This window comes from Salvia splendens, chromosome 8 (assembly GCF_004379255.2).
Source record: "Salvia splendens isolate huo1 chromosome 8, SspV2, whole genome shotgun sequence".
NCBI classification, from domain to species: Eukaryota; Viridiplantae; Streptophyta; class Magnoliopsida; order Lamiales; family Lamiaceae; genus Salvia; species Salvia splendens.
In genome coordinates this window covers 20,593,626-20,614,403 of record NC_056039.1, presented here as the reverse complement: position 1 = coordinate 20,614,403, position 20,778 = coordinate 20,593,626, and the positions used below count along the sequence as shown (strand labels likewise).

Below are 20,778 nucleotides of genomic sequence, written 5' to 3'. Positions count from 1 at the left end.
AGGGTACACTATTATAAATGGTAAAAATTGAAATGTGACAAATTTTGTGGGACGGACGAAAATGAAAAATGTGACAAAATTTAAGGGACGGAGGGAGTATGACGAAACCGTTCAAGATATGTTGAGGCAACAAAAAAAAGGGAAAAAGACCAGCTGAACAACAATCGAAAACTCATGTGGCAAGACAAAACCTGCAATGAAATCTCGATTGGGGATTAAGAGAACTACTTGTTCTTTTCATTCTTAATTCGCTTAATGACATGCAGAAATCAGTTGTTAGGCAACTAAGATTTCGAGGTATTTTAGAGTATACAAATCAAAGATAAGGATGTGGAATTGGTATTAGGTTTCTGTTAAGGACCTAAATCCCTAACGATCCGATAAAACGGACAATAACGAGATAAAGATAATCCGGCGCCCGTGAGGGTCGGCGGAGATAAAGATCTGGGCGGCTGTGCGCGGGTTCCAACCCGTCGGGCAACGGCTACAGATCAGATATACGTTCCGGCTGTGCGCGGAGACCTTCCGTCGGGCAGCAGGTAGCGTAAGGAATTAGGGATTCAAAGAATCACACGTGGACTTGGCCAAAATAATATTGTATTTCATTGAATGAATATTATGGAAGACTAATATGTGTGGATACAAAAAAGATATGCTAAATCCCTATAATATCTAAACAAAATAATAAAAGAAGATATACTAAATCCCTATGATATCTAAACAAAATAATTATAATAGAAGAGAGTTAGGATCGTATCAACTCCCCCACGGTTGAAATCCACCTTGTCCTCAAGGTAGGAACCATAAAACCACGAAGAGAGTTGAAAGTAGAAGCTCTGGCGAGGTATCTCCTCCTGGATCAAACGCCCACCGAATAGTTGTGCGTCTCCCTTCATCATTTCCACCCAAAATCACCAATAGAGAACCGTGTTGGGTATAAGATATGGTGGACACCCCCGCCACATTGTTGTCGTGACAATTCAACGCAAAAATGAAAAGTTTTGCCACACCTCCATGAATGCTCAAACACGGCGTGTCATTTCCCGGAGGAATCAACCTTGCATCGGCGGCGAGCGACGGTAATCGAGGATTCATACTTGTAACATTACTGACATTCAAATCTACAAAGACACAAACAAGTGCTTGCGAACCGGAGTGAGCATCACCTGTCTTACCCAATTCTTCTGCTTTTAATTTAAGCTCATCCTCAAACAACCTTCGCTTCTCTTCCATTTTCTCATGACTGTCCTGTTTTTTCATATCCAATCCAGCCTCGATGCCATCAACAAGGCTCTGATTCTCCATGCTCTCTCTCTTGTTCGGCTTCTCACTCAACACACTGAAATCTTTTTCTTTCTGCTCTAAACTAGATCGAAGGGCTTCGGTTTTATTTCCTTTCTCCAGCAAAGTCGCTACATCATCTTTCATCTCCAATTCCTTATGTGTTGGAACACTAATATCATCAATCTTCTCATCATATGCCCCGACAAGCACTTGCAGCGGCGTATTGTTGGTCTTGATGATCTCTTCCAGGGACTCGTCATTTGGTACAACAAGATTAGCACTCCCATTGTGAGCAACGTTGTCGGGAACATCCTCAGCTAGATTATCGTCATCAATATTCTCCTCAAACAATGCATTCACGCAAGCGAGAAGGGCGGCTTGCTCCAATCTACAACTACGTAGCTTCTCGTTGAAATTACTTACGGCAGCTAGTTGGGCCGGGCAAGGCGAACGAACCTTGAGACTGGGAATATTGGGCAGACCACGCTGCTTCCCCGAATCAATAAACCTGCTGGACCGTTGAGGCGGGTGCGTGGCAACGGCAGACAACGGAGCTGTGCGGTGACTCAGCGGTCGGTCATACTTCGTAGGCTGCAAGGTCTGCGGGCAGCGATAGTCGGGCGGATCCCAACGACTAGGCGGACCCAGTGGTGGCTGATCATAATTCGAATATCCTCGCGACGGTTCCCAACAAGAGGGCTGCCACGACTGTGGTGGGTCGTCACAAGTGGCAGGCCGACTAAACTGCTGATCATACCCGCCTATTTGTTGACGATGTTGTTGATATCTTGGTGGGTCCCAACATGAACCCCTATGATTTCTCCCCTGCGGGCTGTCACGCGTGCTGTCACGCGTGCCAAAATTAGGGTTTCTGGGGCGAGGCCCCCTCTCCCAATTACATCTCCGTCGTGCCCCGTCACAATCAGAATCGTCGTCGTCATACCCTGTTCGATGATCATACCTGTGGTAGGGGTTTGGTTCAAGATTATCGAACCGGCGATCCATTTCATCTCTCCAAGAATCCCATCTGTCGAGTCTATCTATCAAGCGATCCAATTTATAACCCACGGAATCATCGTGGTCCGCATCCTCCGTTGGGCGACCCTCACGGTCCCCCTCGTCGGTCTGCTGTCGGTTGAAACCGACGTTGTCTCGGCGGCCAATCGCGTTATCACGGCGCGACGAGCCATTCGGAAAGTAGTCGGGTCGGTTTGCGCCCCAACCTTGCCTACCGTTGTTGTTGTATCGTCTCATGAGTACACAGATGAAAGCACCAGTTGTTAAGGACCTAAATCCCTAACGATCCGATAAAACGGACAATAACGAGATAAAGATAATCCGGCGCCCGTGAGGGTCGGCGGAGATAAAGATCTGGGCGGCTGTGCGCGGGTTCCAACCCGTCGGGCAACGGCTACAGATCAGATATACGTTCCGGCTGTGCGCGGAGACCTTCCGTCGGGCAGCAGGTAGCGTAAGGAATTAGGGATTCAAAGAATCACACGTGGACTTGGCCAAAATAATATTGTATTTCATTGAATGAATATTATGGAAGACTAATATGTGTGGATACAAAAAAGATATGCTAAATCCCTATAATATCTAAACAAAATAATAAAAGAAGATATACTAAATCCCTATGATATCTAAACAAAATAATTATAATAGAAGAGAGTTAGGATCGTATCAGTTTCCTCCGTGGGGAAATTGAATTTGAGCAAAGTGATAGAATGACGGACATCCGTTAGCTGGAGATTATACCACTTGACGAGTAGGTAGATATATTTTTTATGCAGACAAAGGGGTTGGAAATAGAAATGATGAAAGACATCAAGGGTAGTCCATGGTTCAGGAAAATCTGTATATTGCTGATAGAAACTACTTTGATCGATACATCACTATGCGGATATGTGAAACCAAGAATTGTGGACATTATTGATGACTTTCCGAATATGTAGAATTTAAATTGGTGTCAATACTGGATGGACAACCTAATGAGGAATCATAGATATGGTTGAAGAACAGGTCAAAATTTTTTAGCGGTACCATTGTGTTCCTTGTGGTAAAAGTATTATTTTTTTGGTTTAAGTTTTTGTGGGCGAATTTTTTTCGAAAATGCATTTGATATTTTCTTTTTTGCGGTTATACGATTTTTTGTATGAGCAATACCGTTGATATTGTGTTGACATTGAACTCGGAAAGTGTACACTTCCAAGTAAACAATATGCGATTTCAATTGACATTTGCATGTATTAGTTGATAAACTGCTAACATTCTGAAAAGAGATTTGTTGTTGACATTCTTCTACGTTACTGTTGAAATTGTTTTCAATATTAGGATTTTGTGTTTACTACCCATATTTGATGTTATATTATAAAAATAATATTTTCTTCGTCCCGTCCTACAATATGAGTCACATTTGGTGTGAGCACGTGTTTTAAGAAATATAAAGAAAAGTTGATTAAATAAGTTAGTGGACTATGGATCCCACTTAAATATATTAGTTTTATAAATGTGAGTGAAATAAGTTGGTAGAATGTAAGGTCTACTTAGACTTCTTTCTATTTTTGTTCTACTCCACTAATGGAATTCCATTTTAATGATGGAGATTAGATGTATTCTAAATGGGGGAGTGACGCATAAGAGTTATGCGTCGTTATTAATGAAACGCATAACCCTTATGTGTCTTTCGCTAATGACGCACAAGGGTTATGCATCGTTTAAAGAAGCATTATGCTTATGCGTCTTACCCTAATGACGCATAACCCTTATGCGTCTTTCAGTCAGCTTTTAACACACAGCAGGCAGAAGCAGCACACAAAATACAATTTCATTTCCTCTCTCGGGTTTCCGGCAATTTTCGGCGATTTCCGGCGATTTCCAGCGTTATCTCCATAAGATCCGGTAATTTGTTCATCAATTTAGCTACATTCATCATTATTCATGTTTATTTTGCTCTCATTTGTTAATTTTATCCAATTTATAAAATTAGGGCTTGTAGGAAAAATGTCCATAATTGTTGTTGTTTTAAATATTTTTGATGCAGAAATCATGCAAGTATTTGTGAGTTTGTATTGGGGTGGTAGAGTAGTTCAACTACCACATATGGGTATTGGTTATGAATCACCTCGTGCAAGGAGCTCCATCATATTAAATTCATGTGTTTCCTATTCTGAATTGGTAGCAATGATCTGTGATGCGATGAGAATAGATATGAACCAACACACAATTGAATTATTATGGAGACAATGTATAGTCTTTGCTTCCGGTATGAGTTATACATGTTATGTGATTTGCAATGATGAAAGAGTGATGTTTATGTTCAACAATGCTCAAAATTCAAGTGGGTGTATTGAATTATTTGTTGCGTATTCACCTGTGAGAAGTTCAGAAATCTCACCAGTTGTTGATTATGGTATTGGATGATCTGCGAAGGTTGAACAAATGAGCTTTGTCTGTGGTATTGGATCATCTGAGAGGGTGGAGCATATGAGCTTTGATTGTAGTATGAATGAGCAGAGATATGTTGTAGATGTTGCTGATGTTGGTGTTGGATTGAATGATGAGGTAGATGTTGCAGATGATCTTGATGAACCAAGGCCACTATCTGAGACAGAGCCAGACCCTGATCTCAATGATTGTGATGGTGCTGATGATGTTGATGTTGATGGTAGTTCTGATAATGAACTACCATGTAAACCTGTTATGCAAGGTGAACAACCACTTCCGGAATACAATCCTAGGGGGGTTTAGATTCTTTCGTGAATTACCAAGTCGTCCGTCTGGAGTATCTGATGATGTTGTTGATAATGAACACAACCTTTTGTATTGGGATGAGAACGAGCCGCATCGGATTGTGTTGGGAACAAAATTTGATTCCAAGCTACATGTGAAGACTGCTATAATTATGTGGAGTTTATGGAATGAAAAACAGTTTAAGGTCGTCGAGAGCAAATTAAGAAGGTGGCATGCCGTATGCAAATTTTCAGCAGGAACGACAGCAACAGGGGCAGGCATCATCAGCACCACCGACGCTGAAATGGCGAGGGAATGTAATTGGGAGGTTTCAGTTACACAAAGGTCGCATGACGATATGTGGGAAGTTAGGAAGTGGAAGAATCGACATACTAGTGTAGGCCATCATGCTAACAGAGATCATGCTAACTTTTCATCGGCAATGATTGCTCTGTTGATTCGACATCATGTGCGACAATGTGCCGATTTCAAGGTCTTCTCAATAATAGCTGATGTTCACGACAGATTTGGTGTGTTAATCAGTTATAAGAAGGCATGATATGCAAAGAGAAAGGCTATAGAGTTTGTATATGGTGGATGGGAGGAATCATTTAGGCAGTTGCCAAGCTACATGTTTGAACTCCAGTCACCGAATCTGGGCACAATTGTTGAGTGGAAGCACAACGAGGTGTTGAGTCAGAGGCGTACAATGGTGTTCAACTATGTTTTCTGGGCATTTGGGCCTGCAATACATGTGTTCCAGAAGGCCGCACCGGTGTTAACAGTGGACGGGACTCACCTCCGAGGAAGATTTAAAGGTAAGTTGCTTGTTGCTTGTGGTTTAGAAGCTAACAAGACATCATTGCCTATAGCATATACTGTGGTGGATGAAGAAACCAACGACAGTTGGTCGTGGTTTTTGGATCATGTCAGAACTCATGTGGTGAAATACGAGAGGGAGGTGTGCATTATATCAGATAGGCATAAAGGAATCTTGAATGCAATGGAGTCTGAAATCATGTCAAGGGCCCCGCAGATACACCACAAATTTTGTTTGCTCCATGTGAAGGCAAATGTGTTGAAGAAGCACAAGGGCCCCAATGTGAAGGCCATTATATGGAAGTTGTGGGTCAGTACTCAGGAACGTAAATTTGGTAGAAGACGTCGGGCACTATATGATGTCAACAGTGGTGCGGTTCGAATGCTCAATAGGATTACAAAAGAATGTTGGTCACTGTGCTATGATGGTAGACTTAGGTGGGGGTGGCCACAACAAACATGTCGGAGTGCTACAACAACGTGTTGAGGGGTGTGAGAGAGTTGCCTATTAGAGCGTTGGTTGATTTGACATTTTGGAGGACGGTACAATGTATTGGCACTGCCCAAACCTTACTCTCCGTCCTACGAACTCTCAACACATTTGCTGTGTCATTTGCCAACAATGAGGCTGAAATGTGTTCGTTTTGATGAAATAGTAATGATGGATCCCCAGGTCCATAACATAACTGTTGTTCGGAACTTGCATATGCCATCTACTTCAAAACATTCACCCAAGATTCAATTTTTATCATAAAAACTCAACAATCTAACTAAATTGCAACTTCAATTGACAACGGCAAGCAATGTTGTCAAATAGCGGCTATAGCGGGAATATAGCGCTATAGCATATCAGTTTTTAATGAAAACGCTATCGCTACACCGATACGTAGCATTTTTCTGTGGCGGCCGCTATGCCCGTGGCGGTCGTGGCGCTATAGCGCTACCATATCCCGCAATAGCGGTATTTTAGCCCAATTTTGACTTTTTGGTGCTAATTTTGACTTTTATTGGGCTTTTTATTTTTTAATTTAATTTTGCATAGGCCCAATAACTCTAACCCAAATAATTCTAGCCCAATAATTCTAACCCAAATAATTCTAACCCCAATAATTCTAAACCCTAATTCCACAACACTTTTCATCTCTACTGTCGCCCGCAATCTGCCACCCACTGCCGCCGCCGCCTACAGCAGCCGAGCACCTTCAAACAACAGTCCAGCGACCAGCACCTTCCAGCTTTCAGCACCTTCCAGCACCTTCCAGCTTTCCGACAAGGTATTTTTCTATTTTGTGGTTCTATTACATGCTTTACCATCAAACTTGCGACTGTAATTTAAATAGGAAAAGAAGGAACAGAAATCAGTCTTGAATTTTTTTGTATTTGTTTACTCAGCATTCCTCCGTTGCCATCATTTGATGGCTGAGCCTGAGTATCATAGTATCTTTTACTTTCAAAGTTTAAATGGAGAAGAACATTTTTCCATATGTTGTAAACCTTTCTACAAAATATTGCTCTACATTTAAACATAAAGCAAACACAATATATTGACCAGTGAATTAATCAGAATTTGATTTTGGATCTAATAATTTTTATAGATCAGCAATTGCTCTTCTTCTGCTCCAAATAGACAATTATTCAACTCTCTAATTATATTACATGCTTTACCCATTTTATTGTTTTCTTTTATTTGCAAGAATGTCTCATGGAGAAGCTTCAACAGCTGCCACTAGTGGAAAATGTTCGAATAGAACTGATCCGGGCTGGAAGTATTGTTCTCCCGTTGATGAAAAGTTGACTAGTAAAGTCAAATGCCACTTTTGCAACAAAGAGATGAACGGGGGCATCACAAGAGCAAAAGAGCATCTGATGGGCAAGAAAGGAAAGGTTGCCCCATGTCCTAGTTGTCCGAAACAGGTGCGAGATGAGCTTTGGGATCACTTCCAATCCAAAAAAAATTTTGGAAGCTCAGATTTTGCGAAGTATACAAAGTTTGTCGATCTAGGTAGTACTGATAGTACGAGTGGCATTGGCAATGCAGATGAAGATGCTACAGTAGTAAGAGGGCCGATGGATGCGTTTATGAAAAGGGGTGCAGCTGCAAGTGCTGGAAAACTAAGCAAAGAGAATATGAGGCAACAGAATGTGAAAGAATCTCTTGATAAAAATGCTGTAGCACTAGTCCACCAGGATATTGCTCGGTTTTGGTATCATGCAGGCTTGTCGTTCAATGCGATTCGGTTGCCGTACTTTGATCGGATGGTTAAATCAATTGGAGAATTTGGCAAGAATTTGCCAGTTCCGAGCTATCATGACATCAGAGTTCCTCTTTTGCACAAAGAGATGGAACATACTGAAGCATTATTGGAGAAAAAGAAGAAGGTATGGACGGAGGTTGGTTGCTCGATTATGTCAGATGGATGGTCTGATCGGAAACAGAGGAGTATTATTAACTTTTTAGTTAATTCTCCTAGTGGATCGGTATTTATTAGATCTATTGATGCATCTGGCATTGTGAAGACAGGAGAAAAAATATTTGAGATGCTTGATTCTATGGTTGATGAAATTGGTGAAGAAAATGTTTTTTCTTCACAATGATGATGAGCTAGAAGACTATGTTGAGCTTGATGATTGATGTCTATTGAGCTTATCATGGTTTTATGTTTTGTTGAACACTTGAACTAAAGACTTTAATTGCTAGACTTTTATATAATTGTTTACTATTTTATGCTTTATTACATGTTTTTAGAGTTTTTAATGTTATATTTTTATTATTTTCTAATTTTTTGAATTATATATGAATATATAAATATTATTTTATATATTTAATTAATGACCGCTATATCCCGCTATACCGATACGCTATATCCCTGTGGCATTTTTCGGGCGAACCGCCATGAACCGCTATACTGCTTTGACAACATTGACGGCAAGCTATATTCCAATTTGGAGACATAATCAAGATTCAAATTAGGCAATAAAAGGGGCGCAATTACAAAAACTTAATCAACTGCTTCTACCCATTTAATTATTTACATATGAAATACATAAATTACAGAAAATCGACCAACAAACCCATCAATTTCATCATAAACCCTAATTTTGCTAAATTATATGCATATGAAATACACAAATTACGGAAAATCGACCAAAAATTCCATCAATTTCATCATAACCCCTAATTTCATCATAATCCTTAATTATAGGCAACAAAACAACAAAAATCGACCAAAAATCCATCAATTTCATCATAAACCCTAATTTTGCTAAATTACGGAAAACATGCACAAATTAAGCAATAAATGATGTATTTAGCCAAATTGAAGAACAATTACCGGAATATGGTTGCAAAATGGTGGAAATTCGCCGGAAATTGCTGGGATTCGTCGGAAATTGCTACGGTTTCGTCGCTTGGTTCGCTTCGCTGCTTCTACTCTGTTTGTTTCCGAGATGCTTCTGCCTGTTTTTAAAACGCGACGGAAGACGCATAAGCGTTATGCGTCGCTAGCGAAAGACGCATAAGCGTTATGCGTCGCTAGCAAAAGACGCATAAGCGTTATGCGTCGCTAGCAAAAGACACATAAGCGTTATGCGTCGCTATTGAAAGAGGCATAAGTGTTTTGTGTTGCTATTGGAAGACGCACAATGCTTATGCGTCACTAAATAAAGACGCATAATTCTTATGCGTCACTAAATAAAGACGCATAATGGTTATGCGTCTCTCTATTAACGACGCATAACGGCTATGCGTCACTCCCTGAGTCGGAATTCGACTAAAAAGCTTCATTAAAATGGAATTCCATTAACATGCATTACCAAAAATAGAATTTTTCCGGCCTACTTACCATTTATGGTAAAACTGAAACATGACTCTTATTGTGGGACGGACCGAAATAGCTAAATGTGACTCTTATTGTGGGACAAAGGTAGTATTATTTAATGCAGACTTTATACATAGACAAAGTCGTGCACTGCAAGAGCAGTGTGTTGCATGCTATTCCAAAAACTAAAGGTTTGGACGGCCACACTATTGAAACAACGCGAAGATAATAAAAAAAACAGAAGGATTTTGGGTTTGACCGTGTTTCGTGACAATATGAGCCGCATGAAATGGGTAGTGCAGAGAAGTGGATGGTGTTATCGCTAATGAGAAAGAAGATGAAGTTGGACAATAATCGGATTTTAAGATAGGATACTTGAGGAGTGTACATAGGTGACGGACTGAAGATGTTCTCCAGAGAATTATGTAATGCCAATATTGAAATCAAAATAACTTGTGACACAATTAGGAAGGAATTCTGACGCAGTCTAAAATCTGCCAATGATAATGCAGCATAAGAATGGCCAGATCTTGCTAACAATATGGAGATGCTTTCAAGGACAAACACCAAGCTTCCTTGGTCTCGAATTTAGTCAAGTTAAGTACATATTCTACATGTTATGCTTTCACAATGCACTTCCCAATTAATAGATGTTGTTAAAATGAAGTGTATCCTACTTGCAACATTTTAAGATGATGTCTCGGGTAATCGTGAACCAGCAGTTGAGCAAAATGCGAAAACAACCGATGTCAACAGCTTTTTTTTTTGGTATTGAATCTTTTTAACTCTTTAAAATTGAGATACAATACATTTTACAATACCTTCTCAAATACTCTCCCCTTTGGAGGAGTTGTTATAAAGAAGCGGTAAAATCGTACTCCCTCCGTCCACGATTCAAAGAGTCATTTTGCCATTTTGGTTTGTCCACGATTTATAGAACCATTTATTTTATACCACTTTTAGTTTGCAAACCCCACAATCCACCAATTCTTTACACTCACAATCCCACATTTCACTCACTTTCTCCTTTTACTTTTCTTCACAAAGTTAAACAATTTCTTAAAAACCGTACCGAGTCAAAACGGTTTTTTAAATGGTGGACGGAGGGAGTATATATCTCTTTAAAAACATAAATTAAAAATGTATAATTGTGTATAATCGTATATCCTTCACACTTGAAGACTTTTTTTTATAAAGAATGGGTAAATATGACAATTATTTTTTTAACTCTATGTTTATCTTCTCCTCCTGTAGAGATGCTATATAATTATTTGACGAATGAGAAAAATTAAAATGAGATATTTTATAGTGAATTGATGAATTACTTTTTTGGTCCACCTTTTGAAGTATACAATTTCGGATTTTAGAATTTTAGTTCGGCTCAGGTTCAAAAATTTTGAACCGAAACTGTGCCGGAACCGCCGGTTCCAGGCAGTTCCAAACTGAAACTACAAAAAACCGCCAAAAAACATGAAACCGAGCCGGAACCGTCGAAAACCGATGGTTCCGAATCGTGAAAAACTGTATAAAACCGTCGGTTCAGAACTGAAAATGAATCCGGCAGAACTGTAACCGGAACTGTAACCGCGAAACACCGTTGCGATTCGATTCCGGTTCTGCAATTTCCAAAACCACAACCGCCGATTCCGGAACCGTGGGCACCTCTAACTTTTTCTACCCACTTTCCACTAATTTCTTAAAACTCGTGCCAAGGAAACAGTGCTAATTAATGGGCGACGAAGCAGACAATAAATAGTTAGCAATAGATCATATACATGCACATCACGGGTCCTGTGAGGTTGTTAACTACTCCTTTAGTTAATAACTATTATCAAATCTAGTCCATCTGATTTTAAAATAATATAAGGTCGCGATCAATTTTTATGCGATGTCAATTAGTTGTTATAACAATCTCAACTAGTGTTTAACAATGTCAACTAGTTGTTTAACAACGTCAACAGTGTATACTCGTGTCAACACATAGTACATGTAATGTCAATCATATATGCATGCTCAATGTTAATCAAATTTAGTTAACATTATTACTGTTACGTGTTGACATCGAGAAAATGACGAAAATTGCCATGCATAAGGAATGACGAAAATGCCATTATTGAATAATTAATATAAAATGAATTTTGCACCACTGAATACCATTAGGTCTTTTGGATCTAATAACTGGATAATAACTAGCAATTAGTAAAGAATTAGAAATTGACACATTCCTACACATCACACTATATATTTGACAACACATAACTAAATAACATGAGATAACATCACACTATATATATTTGACAACATATATTTAAATAACATGAGATTCGGTGACGTGAATAATGATTACTATCGACACAAAATACAGTCATATTTTATTTTAGAAATCAATTTCTAATGCCTTTTAGTACATCAGCATGAATGTTCTATACCAATATTTAATGTACAATTGCCTTTACATTAAATTTTTATTTATTTATTTCAAAATATCTATTTCTGATTCTATTAATTTATCTATGTGGATGGCAAGTGGATGGTTATTAAAATATCTATGTGGATGGCAAGTGAATGGTTATTCTTCATCTGCAATGTCTTGTTATCTAGAGTCCCCTCTTCAAAACTTTCTTTTTCTAACATCATCTAGTTAAATATACTATTTACTCGATTTAACCAATGATCGATATATTTTGCTATTTTAAGTCCTTTCGCTAAATATCTTATTGTTTTTTTCTCTATTATTGATAATTAACATCATATTTATTAATTTATCTTACTCGCATATTATTATAAAATTAATATATAAAAAAGGAACCATCTTCTATTATTTTTTTTCATTCATATATTTTATAAAACCTGTAACAAGTAAAGCTAAGCCTATTATTTGTGAATCTAAGAGGTAATTTTACTTTTCTTTATATAGACAAATAAATATTATATATGCCTCATAAAAATAGAGACATTTAGGACAGACACTAGTTATAATGTATAATTGATAAAGTAAGATAAATAGAAATGAAAAAGTTAATTGAAGCGTGTTAGTGGAGAATGCGGTCCACCTTATTAAAATGAAAAAATAGAAATGAACTTTTTTATCGGACGGACCAAAATGAAAATTGTCTCTATTTATATAGAATGGATGGAGCATAAATTTAAAGGTCAACAAATAAACATAAAATTAAAGTGTCACTATGGATTCAAACCTAATGCTAAACCAAAACCAAGACCTTTAGTCTCAGATATTAGGCAAGGCAAACTTGCAAACACATATACTCCCTCCATCCCTGAAAAGTATGAACATTTATTTTAGCACGAGTTTTAATGCATAATTGGTAAAATAAGAGAGATATAAAAAGTTTTTAAATTATAGTTAGTGGATAATAGGTCCTACCTAGGGGTGTCGAAACGGGTAGCGGGTATTGGGTACCCGCACACCCGACCCGATACCCGACGGGATAATCATATTTTTGGTTTTGCGGGTATCGGGTAACCTAAACCCGATACCCACTCGGGATACCCGATAATCCCGAAAATTAGCCGATTTTAATTTAGTTAGTATTTTGTAATTTTTTTATTTTTAAATTTTCCCGTTCATTGACTCAGATTTCAACATATAATTTTTTGTCTTTTGTCTCTATTAAAAATAAAGAATGTTTTTAAGCATACAAATACAATAGTATTATACTATGCATAAGCATATGCATTCTATTACTAATATATACAGTAGCATATGCATTATATATACAGTAGCACATACATATACTTATTATTAATAGCATATGTATTCTATTACCAAAATATGTAGCATATGCATTATATATACAGAGCATATCATATAGTACTTATTAAATTGTGAACGTTCAATGTCTAATGATTTCTAAAGATTTTTATGTTTTTTTAGGATGCATCAAAATATTAATAATATTACGGGTAATGATCAACAAGTTGAGGATAATTCAAATAATATAAAAAAAGATTTACAAAAATAATAATAATAATAATAATAATAATAATAATAATAATAAATTTGGGTCGGGTAGGGTCTGGTACCTGCCGTGTCGGGTGCAGGATACCCGACTCGGGTATTGGGTAATACCCGACACAATGTGGGGCGGGTATCGGGATAACAATTTCGGCCGAAATCGGGTGCGGGTACCCATTTCGACACCCCTATATATGATTTCACTACGTTAGTATATTTAAATCACAATTATGATATCCAACCAATGAATTCAAGGTTATTAGAGCGAGTCACCTAAATACTGTCGTTCACCGGATTATGTTGATTACTAGCATTAAGGTTGTTAATCTTAACCAATAACTCCAAACAGATTAATTAGACCCTTATAAGCATCACTCTTAGGTTTACCCCTTTAGAGGATATTAATTATAGTGTAATTAATTATAATCTAACAAGCGGATCCTCTCTTGATTCCTCACATGCCATCAAATCATACATATATTGTGTTACTCAACTAGAAGCATTATCAAACATAATTGAACAAAATAAATGAAGTCTTGAATGCAAAAAGCTGAATTCAAATGCCCATAAGGAGTCACTCTCAAATCCCTAAAATTCAACATATTAGTTACCGGTTGACAAAGTAACAAAATCCATAGTTATGAAAAAATGAAAACAATCAAAGGATAAAAATCAAAAGATGAATCTTGAAGTTTCATCTTCAATCTTGCCTTGCTCCTAACCCCGGGTTGAATGCAATGATGGAATGATGATTGAATGGTGGATATCTCTTGGTGAGGGAATTCTCAAGTGTGGATACATTCTATGATGAACCATAGGGAGTATTTATATACTTTGGGGCGAATCTTCAGTATGGTAACAATTTTTGCTCAGAAATCTAAGTCTTGGGGCGAATTAGCATTGTCTATATGCGTCCGTCACACGAACTCAGAGGTCAAGTAGACCGCTGACATCGTCTTAGCGGTCACTGCGCTCTTGGACTCTCGGCATTGAACTCGGCGGACCACTGACTCCATCTTGATGGAGCGTTGAGTGCAAGGTCGGCATAGGCTTGATTTCTGCAATGGGCCGCTGGACCTCCCTTGACCGCTAGCGCGCGTGGCGGCCCCTGACACGGTGTGTATTCTATCAACTTCAATTTCAACTTTTTCTGTCATTTATAAGTATATTTTGTACATTTATCATAAAACACGTTAAAATACAATATTGTACAAATATTGCAACTAAACGACATATTTTGCATTATCGACATTCAAAACGAGCCAAATCTGACTTCAAACATGCAAAATTCGGGTTTATCACGAGGACAATGGTCAATAAGAACGTTGTCATTGCTAGAGACTTTCTCCAAGGGTCAAAACATGCCCATGGAAGGAGGTTAGCTTACCTAAGAAAGAAGGTGGACTTGGTACACGTGACCTTAATGCTGGGATTTTTGCCACATCCACAACGGAAGACATGCATAAAATAAATAAATAAATTGGATTATTTGACTGATTATAGGATCAATAAATTCACCTATTAAACACGTAATTGCATGCTAGAACATAAATAATTCATGCTTGCAGAATATAAATCTTAAATCGTTAATTCTACGGTTTAAGATTACCGCATTGATTCTCCAAAGAATCCTAAAATCAACTACTGAGGGAATTAGGTATCTTATCACCAAAAACGTGTCAACTCCTTTGTGACAATAATAAAGCAGAAGTATAACCGAGAATCCAATACAGTATGATAGGACTAAACACGTTGAAGTGGATAGACACTTCATCAAGGAAGATATCGAAGTCGGGATCATTGAATTCCCGTTTGTTCGGTTCAAAGATCAACTTGCAGATATTTTGACCAAGGCAGTAGGAGCAAAGATGTTCTCGAAAGCACTTGGCAAGTTAAGTGTCGAAATTCTCGTGACTGAACTTGAGGGGGTTGTTAACATGGAAGAAGATCATAGAGGATCAAGTACATTGCGGAAGAAAATTGTGGAATACTATTATCTAGACATTAGAATTATTTCTTTTCATATCTATTTTTCTATCGTCATTCTTTCCTATCTAAATCCTTTTAACTATAAAGGGGTGAATAATATCAGTGAAATACTCACTTCAATCTAATTTAATTCTCGGTACGACATTCAAAATATTGTATTCCCTCCTCCCATAAAAAAAAACTTCAATCTAATTTAATTCTCAATATAATATTCAAAATATTGTATTCCCTCGTCCCATAAAAAAGACTTTTGGAATGATAGTGATTTTAATACATACTTGGTAAAGTAAGATAGATGTGGAAATAAAAAATTATGGAAATATTATTAATGGAGAATGAAACTCGCCTTATTAAAAAGAAAAAAGTTACTAAAAATAGAGTAGACTATATTTAGGATGAACTAAAATGGATAGGGTTTCGGCCAATGATAACACACTATCAATGACCCCCCGCAAGTGGGCGTCGATTTTATCCATTTTATTAATTTTTGTGTCTTTTTTTTATTCCCAATTTCAGATCGTCTATGAATACCTTCACTCGTCACCTAATTTCAAATTATTATTTTAAATTAAGAAATTTTTAACTATGATTTTAAATTACATAATTTTCATTGTGAGTTTAAATTTTTAGGATTTAAATTATGTACTTTAATTTGTAAAATTTGAATTATGTACTCCCTTCGTCCCGGCTAAGATGACACATTTCTTAGTCGGCACGGGGTTTAAGGAGTTGTTGGTTAATGTGTTTAATTGAAAAGAGAAAATGTGATTGTAAGTATTAAACGGAGAGAGAAAAAGAGTTGAATATTTAATTGGGGAGAGAAAAATTGTAAGGTGTATTAATTTGAGACAAATTTTTTCTGGAAATAGAAATGTATCATCTTATTTGGGACAAAACTAAAAGGAAAGTGTGTCATCTTATGTTGGACGGAGGGAGTAATTTTTAATATTTTATGAATTTGCAATGGTATTTCGGGTTTTTTTGATGAAGTTTTTTATTAATGAAATGTTTTAATAATGGTAGTTTTTAAATTGAATAATAGAATAGTGAGACTCGTGAATAGTGAAGAAAATGCTCTTGGGGAAGACAACATGGTTGTGGACTTGTGGGTGTTGTGTCTAGCTAAGAGCAGCAAATAAAATATGAATGAAAGTGGGCCGTGGGTCCATGAATAGTGAAGAGCATGCTCTACGCACGGTTGTGCATGCTCGAAGGCTTCCAATCTCTTTTCATATATTCGTCATATCCTTCAAATATCTGTGTATACTTCTTTCAGTTGAAATAAAGTCCTGATATAAGATTTCATATCTGGTTTATGTGAACACAAAGTATATCAAAACATTTATATAAGGTAAAATGAAACAAATGCATAAAATTACTAGTTTAATTGAATTAGAATTCAGTTCATTAGTTTGAATTAAACAAGTCATTTTCTACTACATGTGAGCTGAATGAATTACTTAAGAAAAAACAAAAAAAATAGAGGTAGCTGAATGAATGAAGTGACTAATCATCAACAGCTAAGTTAGATTTACAATAATTCCAACTTGTATCTAACACTATTGTTTATTGACATTCACATATCAAAATGGCTCTGGACATGCTATTTCTGTAAAGATTTAAACTGTCAAAAGCTCCAAGACTAGAAGTAACATGAAAAAATATTATAGTATGAATTACTGTGTAATTGTCGTAAGATTTCATAGATGAGGAGGAAAAACGCATTTAGATATTGCAGACTACACCCACCTGAAAGAAAGACCCGATGAAGCTTGACTGTTGCCCTCGGATTAGGGGGCATGGAATGAAGAACGTGTGGCGGTGAAGGAAAATTTCATGCATAGCGTTCAGTTCTCCAACTAAGTCCAGCTATAACCAGCTTCCTTCTTCATTGCCTTCTCCTCCATAAGATTTCGGACTTCAGATGCTTCACTCCACATATCAGAATCAGCATAGATATTCGATAGCATCACATGAGCTGATGTATCCTTTGGATCTAAAGACTTGCTCAGCGGCATACCTGGCCAGCTCCAAATGTCTGTTAATCACACAACCAGATAGAAGACTTCTCCACACCACTTTATTGGGAGCACCACCAAAATTTCTTATTAAATCATATGCCTCTTTTGTCTGCCCTTTTCGAGCAAACAGGCCGACTACGCAAGCCAAATGATCCGTTCTTGGTGTAATACCAAATTCTTTAGTCATTGATCCAAAATGATGCAATGCCTCCTCCATAGCTCCAACATGTCCACATGACGACAGCACTCCAAGGTATGTGATGTCGTCCGGTTTGACCCCATTCCTCAGCATAATGCCAAAGATGTCAAGTGCTTCTCTGCCAAATCCATGTTGAGCATAGCCTCCAATCATGGCATTCCACGAAACAAGATTCTTTCTCGGGAGAGTGTCGAAAACATTTCTTGCATCATTCAGTCGCCCACACTTGGCATACATATCTACTAAAGCGCTTCCAACCACCACGTTAGCATCTAATCTAGGTTTAATGATGCAGCAGTGAGTTTGCTTCCCCCACTCGGCTGCGGGCAGATCGCCACAAACGCTCAAAAGGCTTGAATATGTGTAAGTATCAGGTTCGAACCCTTCCAACAACATCCCCTGGATAACTCGGATTGCTATATCATAAGATTTTGCATTGATGCAGCCAGCTATTAAAGCATTCCAACTAACAATATCACACGCATCCATTTCAGAAAATGTTTTGAAGGAATCACATAAGAAGCCGAGTTTTGCATAATAATCAAGCAGCGCGTTCGAGACAAAAATAAATGGCTTAACTCCCAGCTTTATAATCAAGCAATGGAGCTGAATCCCTCCTTTAATTTCCCCGTCCCTACTAAAGGCTCCCAGCACACAAGCAAATGTCTGCTCACTAGGTTTCAAGCCAGCAGAAATCAACTTATGGAAAAGATCAATAGCCTCTTTGCTTCTACCAAGATGCACGCAGCCTCCAATCAACGCAGTCCAAGCTGTGATACTCGGCTTCTCTGCCTCTCTCAACGCCCTACTCGCTCGCTCCAAATCGCCACATTTTACATAAAGATTAACCAAGCATGTCACAACATATGGATCAATCCTAACACCAGATTTGACAGCCAGAGCTTGGACTTGCTTTCCAAAATCCAAAATCAGCAATGCAGCACAAGCATGTAAGATGCTCACGTACGTGAACTCGCTAATCTTTACCCCAATCCTGAAAGACCTCAAGAAAATACTCAAGCCCTCATCATTATCCCCACTTTGAGTGTAGCTAGTAATCAAAGAAACACAGCTAACAGAATTTGGCTCAGAAATGGTCTCAAAAACTAATCTTGCAGACTTCAGCAACCCGCATTTCCCATAAAAGTTAACTAAACTATTATTCACAAAGCTATTAACAGTTTCTTCTATCTTGCATATTCTTGCGTGTATCTCTTTTCCATTCCGCGGCGCCATTGCTTGAGCACAAGCCGAAAGAGCGGCAACGTAAGTGTAATGATTAGGAGTGATCCTATCATCAAGAATCATTTCTCTGAAGCAATCCAAGGCCTTCTCCGACAGGCCCATTTGGGAACAGGCGGAAATAAGTGAAGTCCAAGTGACGAGGTTTCTAACAGGCATTCTGTCGAACAGTTTCTGGGCGTAATCAATGAGACCGAGTTTTGCATACATTGTGAGCAAATGGTTGCCGCTCTGGACATCTGGCTCCGATCCGGATACAATGACCCGCGCATGGATGGATTTTCCATTGCAGATCGATTTTTTCTGAGTGGCTAATCGAATGAGGCGAGGCAAGGACATGTAGTAATATATTTTCTGCTCATTAGCGAATTTTTTTTTATTTAGGTGAGCTTTTTTAGTTTGGCGAAGAATATGGGGTGGACCACGAGTTTTAAAAAAGTACTCCCTCCGTCCCACCGTAGATGTAACAATTGGGAGATGACACGGAATTTTAGAAGATGTTATTTTGTGTGTTAAGTGGTGAGGGAAAATATAATTTTATAATTGATGTGAGAATGAACTTTTTCCAAAAGAAGAAATGTGACATCTTTTATAAGACAAACTAAAAAGGGAAGTGTGACATCTACTATGCAACGGAGGGAGTAGTATAAAAAAATTAGGGAAAAAATTACTCCTTCATCCCGCTTTAGCAGTCCCGATTACTTTTTTGCATTTATTTTATAAAAATATACTCTCTGTGTCCCATAAAAATATAGACATTGGGTATGGCACGAGAATTAAGATTTAAGACAAAATTGAAAATGATATGGTAAACTAAAAGAGAGGAGAAAAATGGTTGTTAAAGTAGTGTTTTGACCTTCTTTTAAATATTTATGTGTTAGCATTAATTTGTATATTTATAAATTTTCGCCCAGATTTGCAATAAATCTATATATTTGGTCATCAAATTTCGTAGCTGCAACTATGTAGGCGTTTTACATTAGTAGGAGTAACACGTATATATATATATATATAGAGGGTCATGATCTATGGCAAACACCTCTTAACCATATAACTAGAGAACAAATAATAGTCACAAGATCAAAAAAATCAAGGGCTAATATTAATTTTCGAATTTAATGAGATATTAGCTCCCTCAATCACAAATTTACTCCATAATAACAAGTCAGGGGTATTATTGTCATTGCAGATCGAATTAAATCCAAAATCATGTTAGGTGCAAAATTGAATTCATTGAGAAATTCATTGAGAAACGGCGATGAGAGGGAAGGCGAGTAGGAGGATGAGGCTGCGGAGGAGGCTGCTGACCTCGATCGCCACGAGCATGAAGTAAGGGAAGGAGGAGTGGGAGATCAGGAGCGTTCCGTTGAGATCCGCCGCAATTGAGTGGCGGTTCGAGCTGTAGGTGGTGGAGCCGTAGACGATGGAGGTGCAGTCGGCGTAGACGGTGGCGGCTGGCTCGATGAAGCTGATCGGCGTCAGCGGCCTTGAATTGAGCGGACTTGGCTTCAGCTGATCCATTTGATTTTGGTTTCTGCGAAAGCTGTGTACAAATTAGTTTTTAATTAATATCGTAATAGTATTGTTGATACGCTTAACCATATTGTAATTGAAGTCACTTTAGCTATTCATAAAAAAACATGAAAAACATTAAAAAACACCAGGTGCGAAGAAGCAAAAATCTGCCAAGAAGAAGAA

At 37.9% G+C, this 20,778-nt stretch overlaps 1 protein-coding gene and 1 pseudogene across 1 annotated transcript; one reads left to right on the top strand and one right to left on the bottom strand.

Annotated features, from left to right (window-relative positions):
• Positions 1–7,007: 7,007 nt before the first annotated feature.
• On the top strand, positions 7,008–8,438 carry LOC121743702. Its single transcript, XM_042137037.1, has 2 exons — positions 7,008–7,109; positions 7,530–8,438. The coding sequence occupies exon 2, from the start codon at positions 7,531–7,533 to the stop codon at positions 8,428–8,430; it is 900 nt and encodes a 299-aa protein (XP_041992971.1). The 5' UTR covers positions 7,008–7,109; position 7,530; the 3' UTR covers positions 8,431–8,438.
• Positions 8,439–17,125: 8,687 nt separating this feature from the next.
• LOC121743115 lies at positions 17,126–19,461 on the bottom strand (annotated as a pseudogene).
• Positions 19,462–20,778: the final 1,317 nt, after the last annotated feature.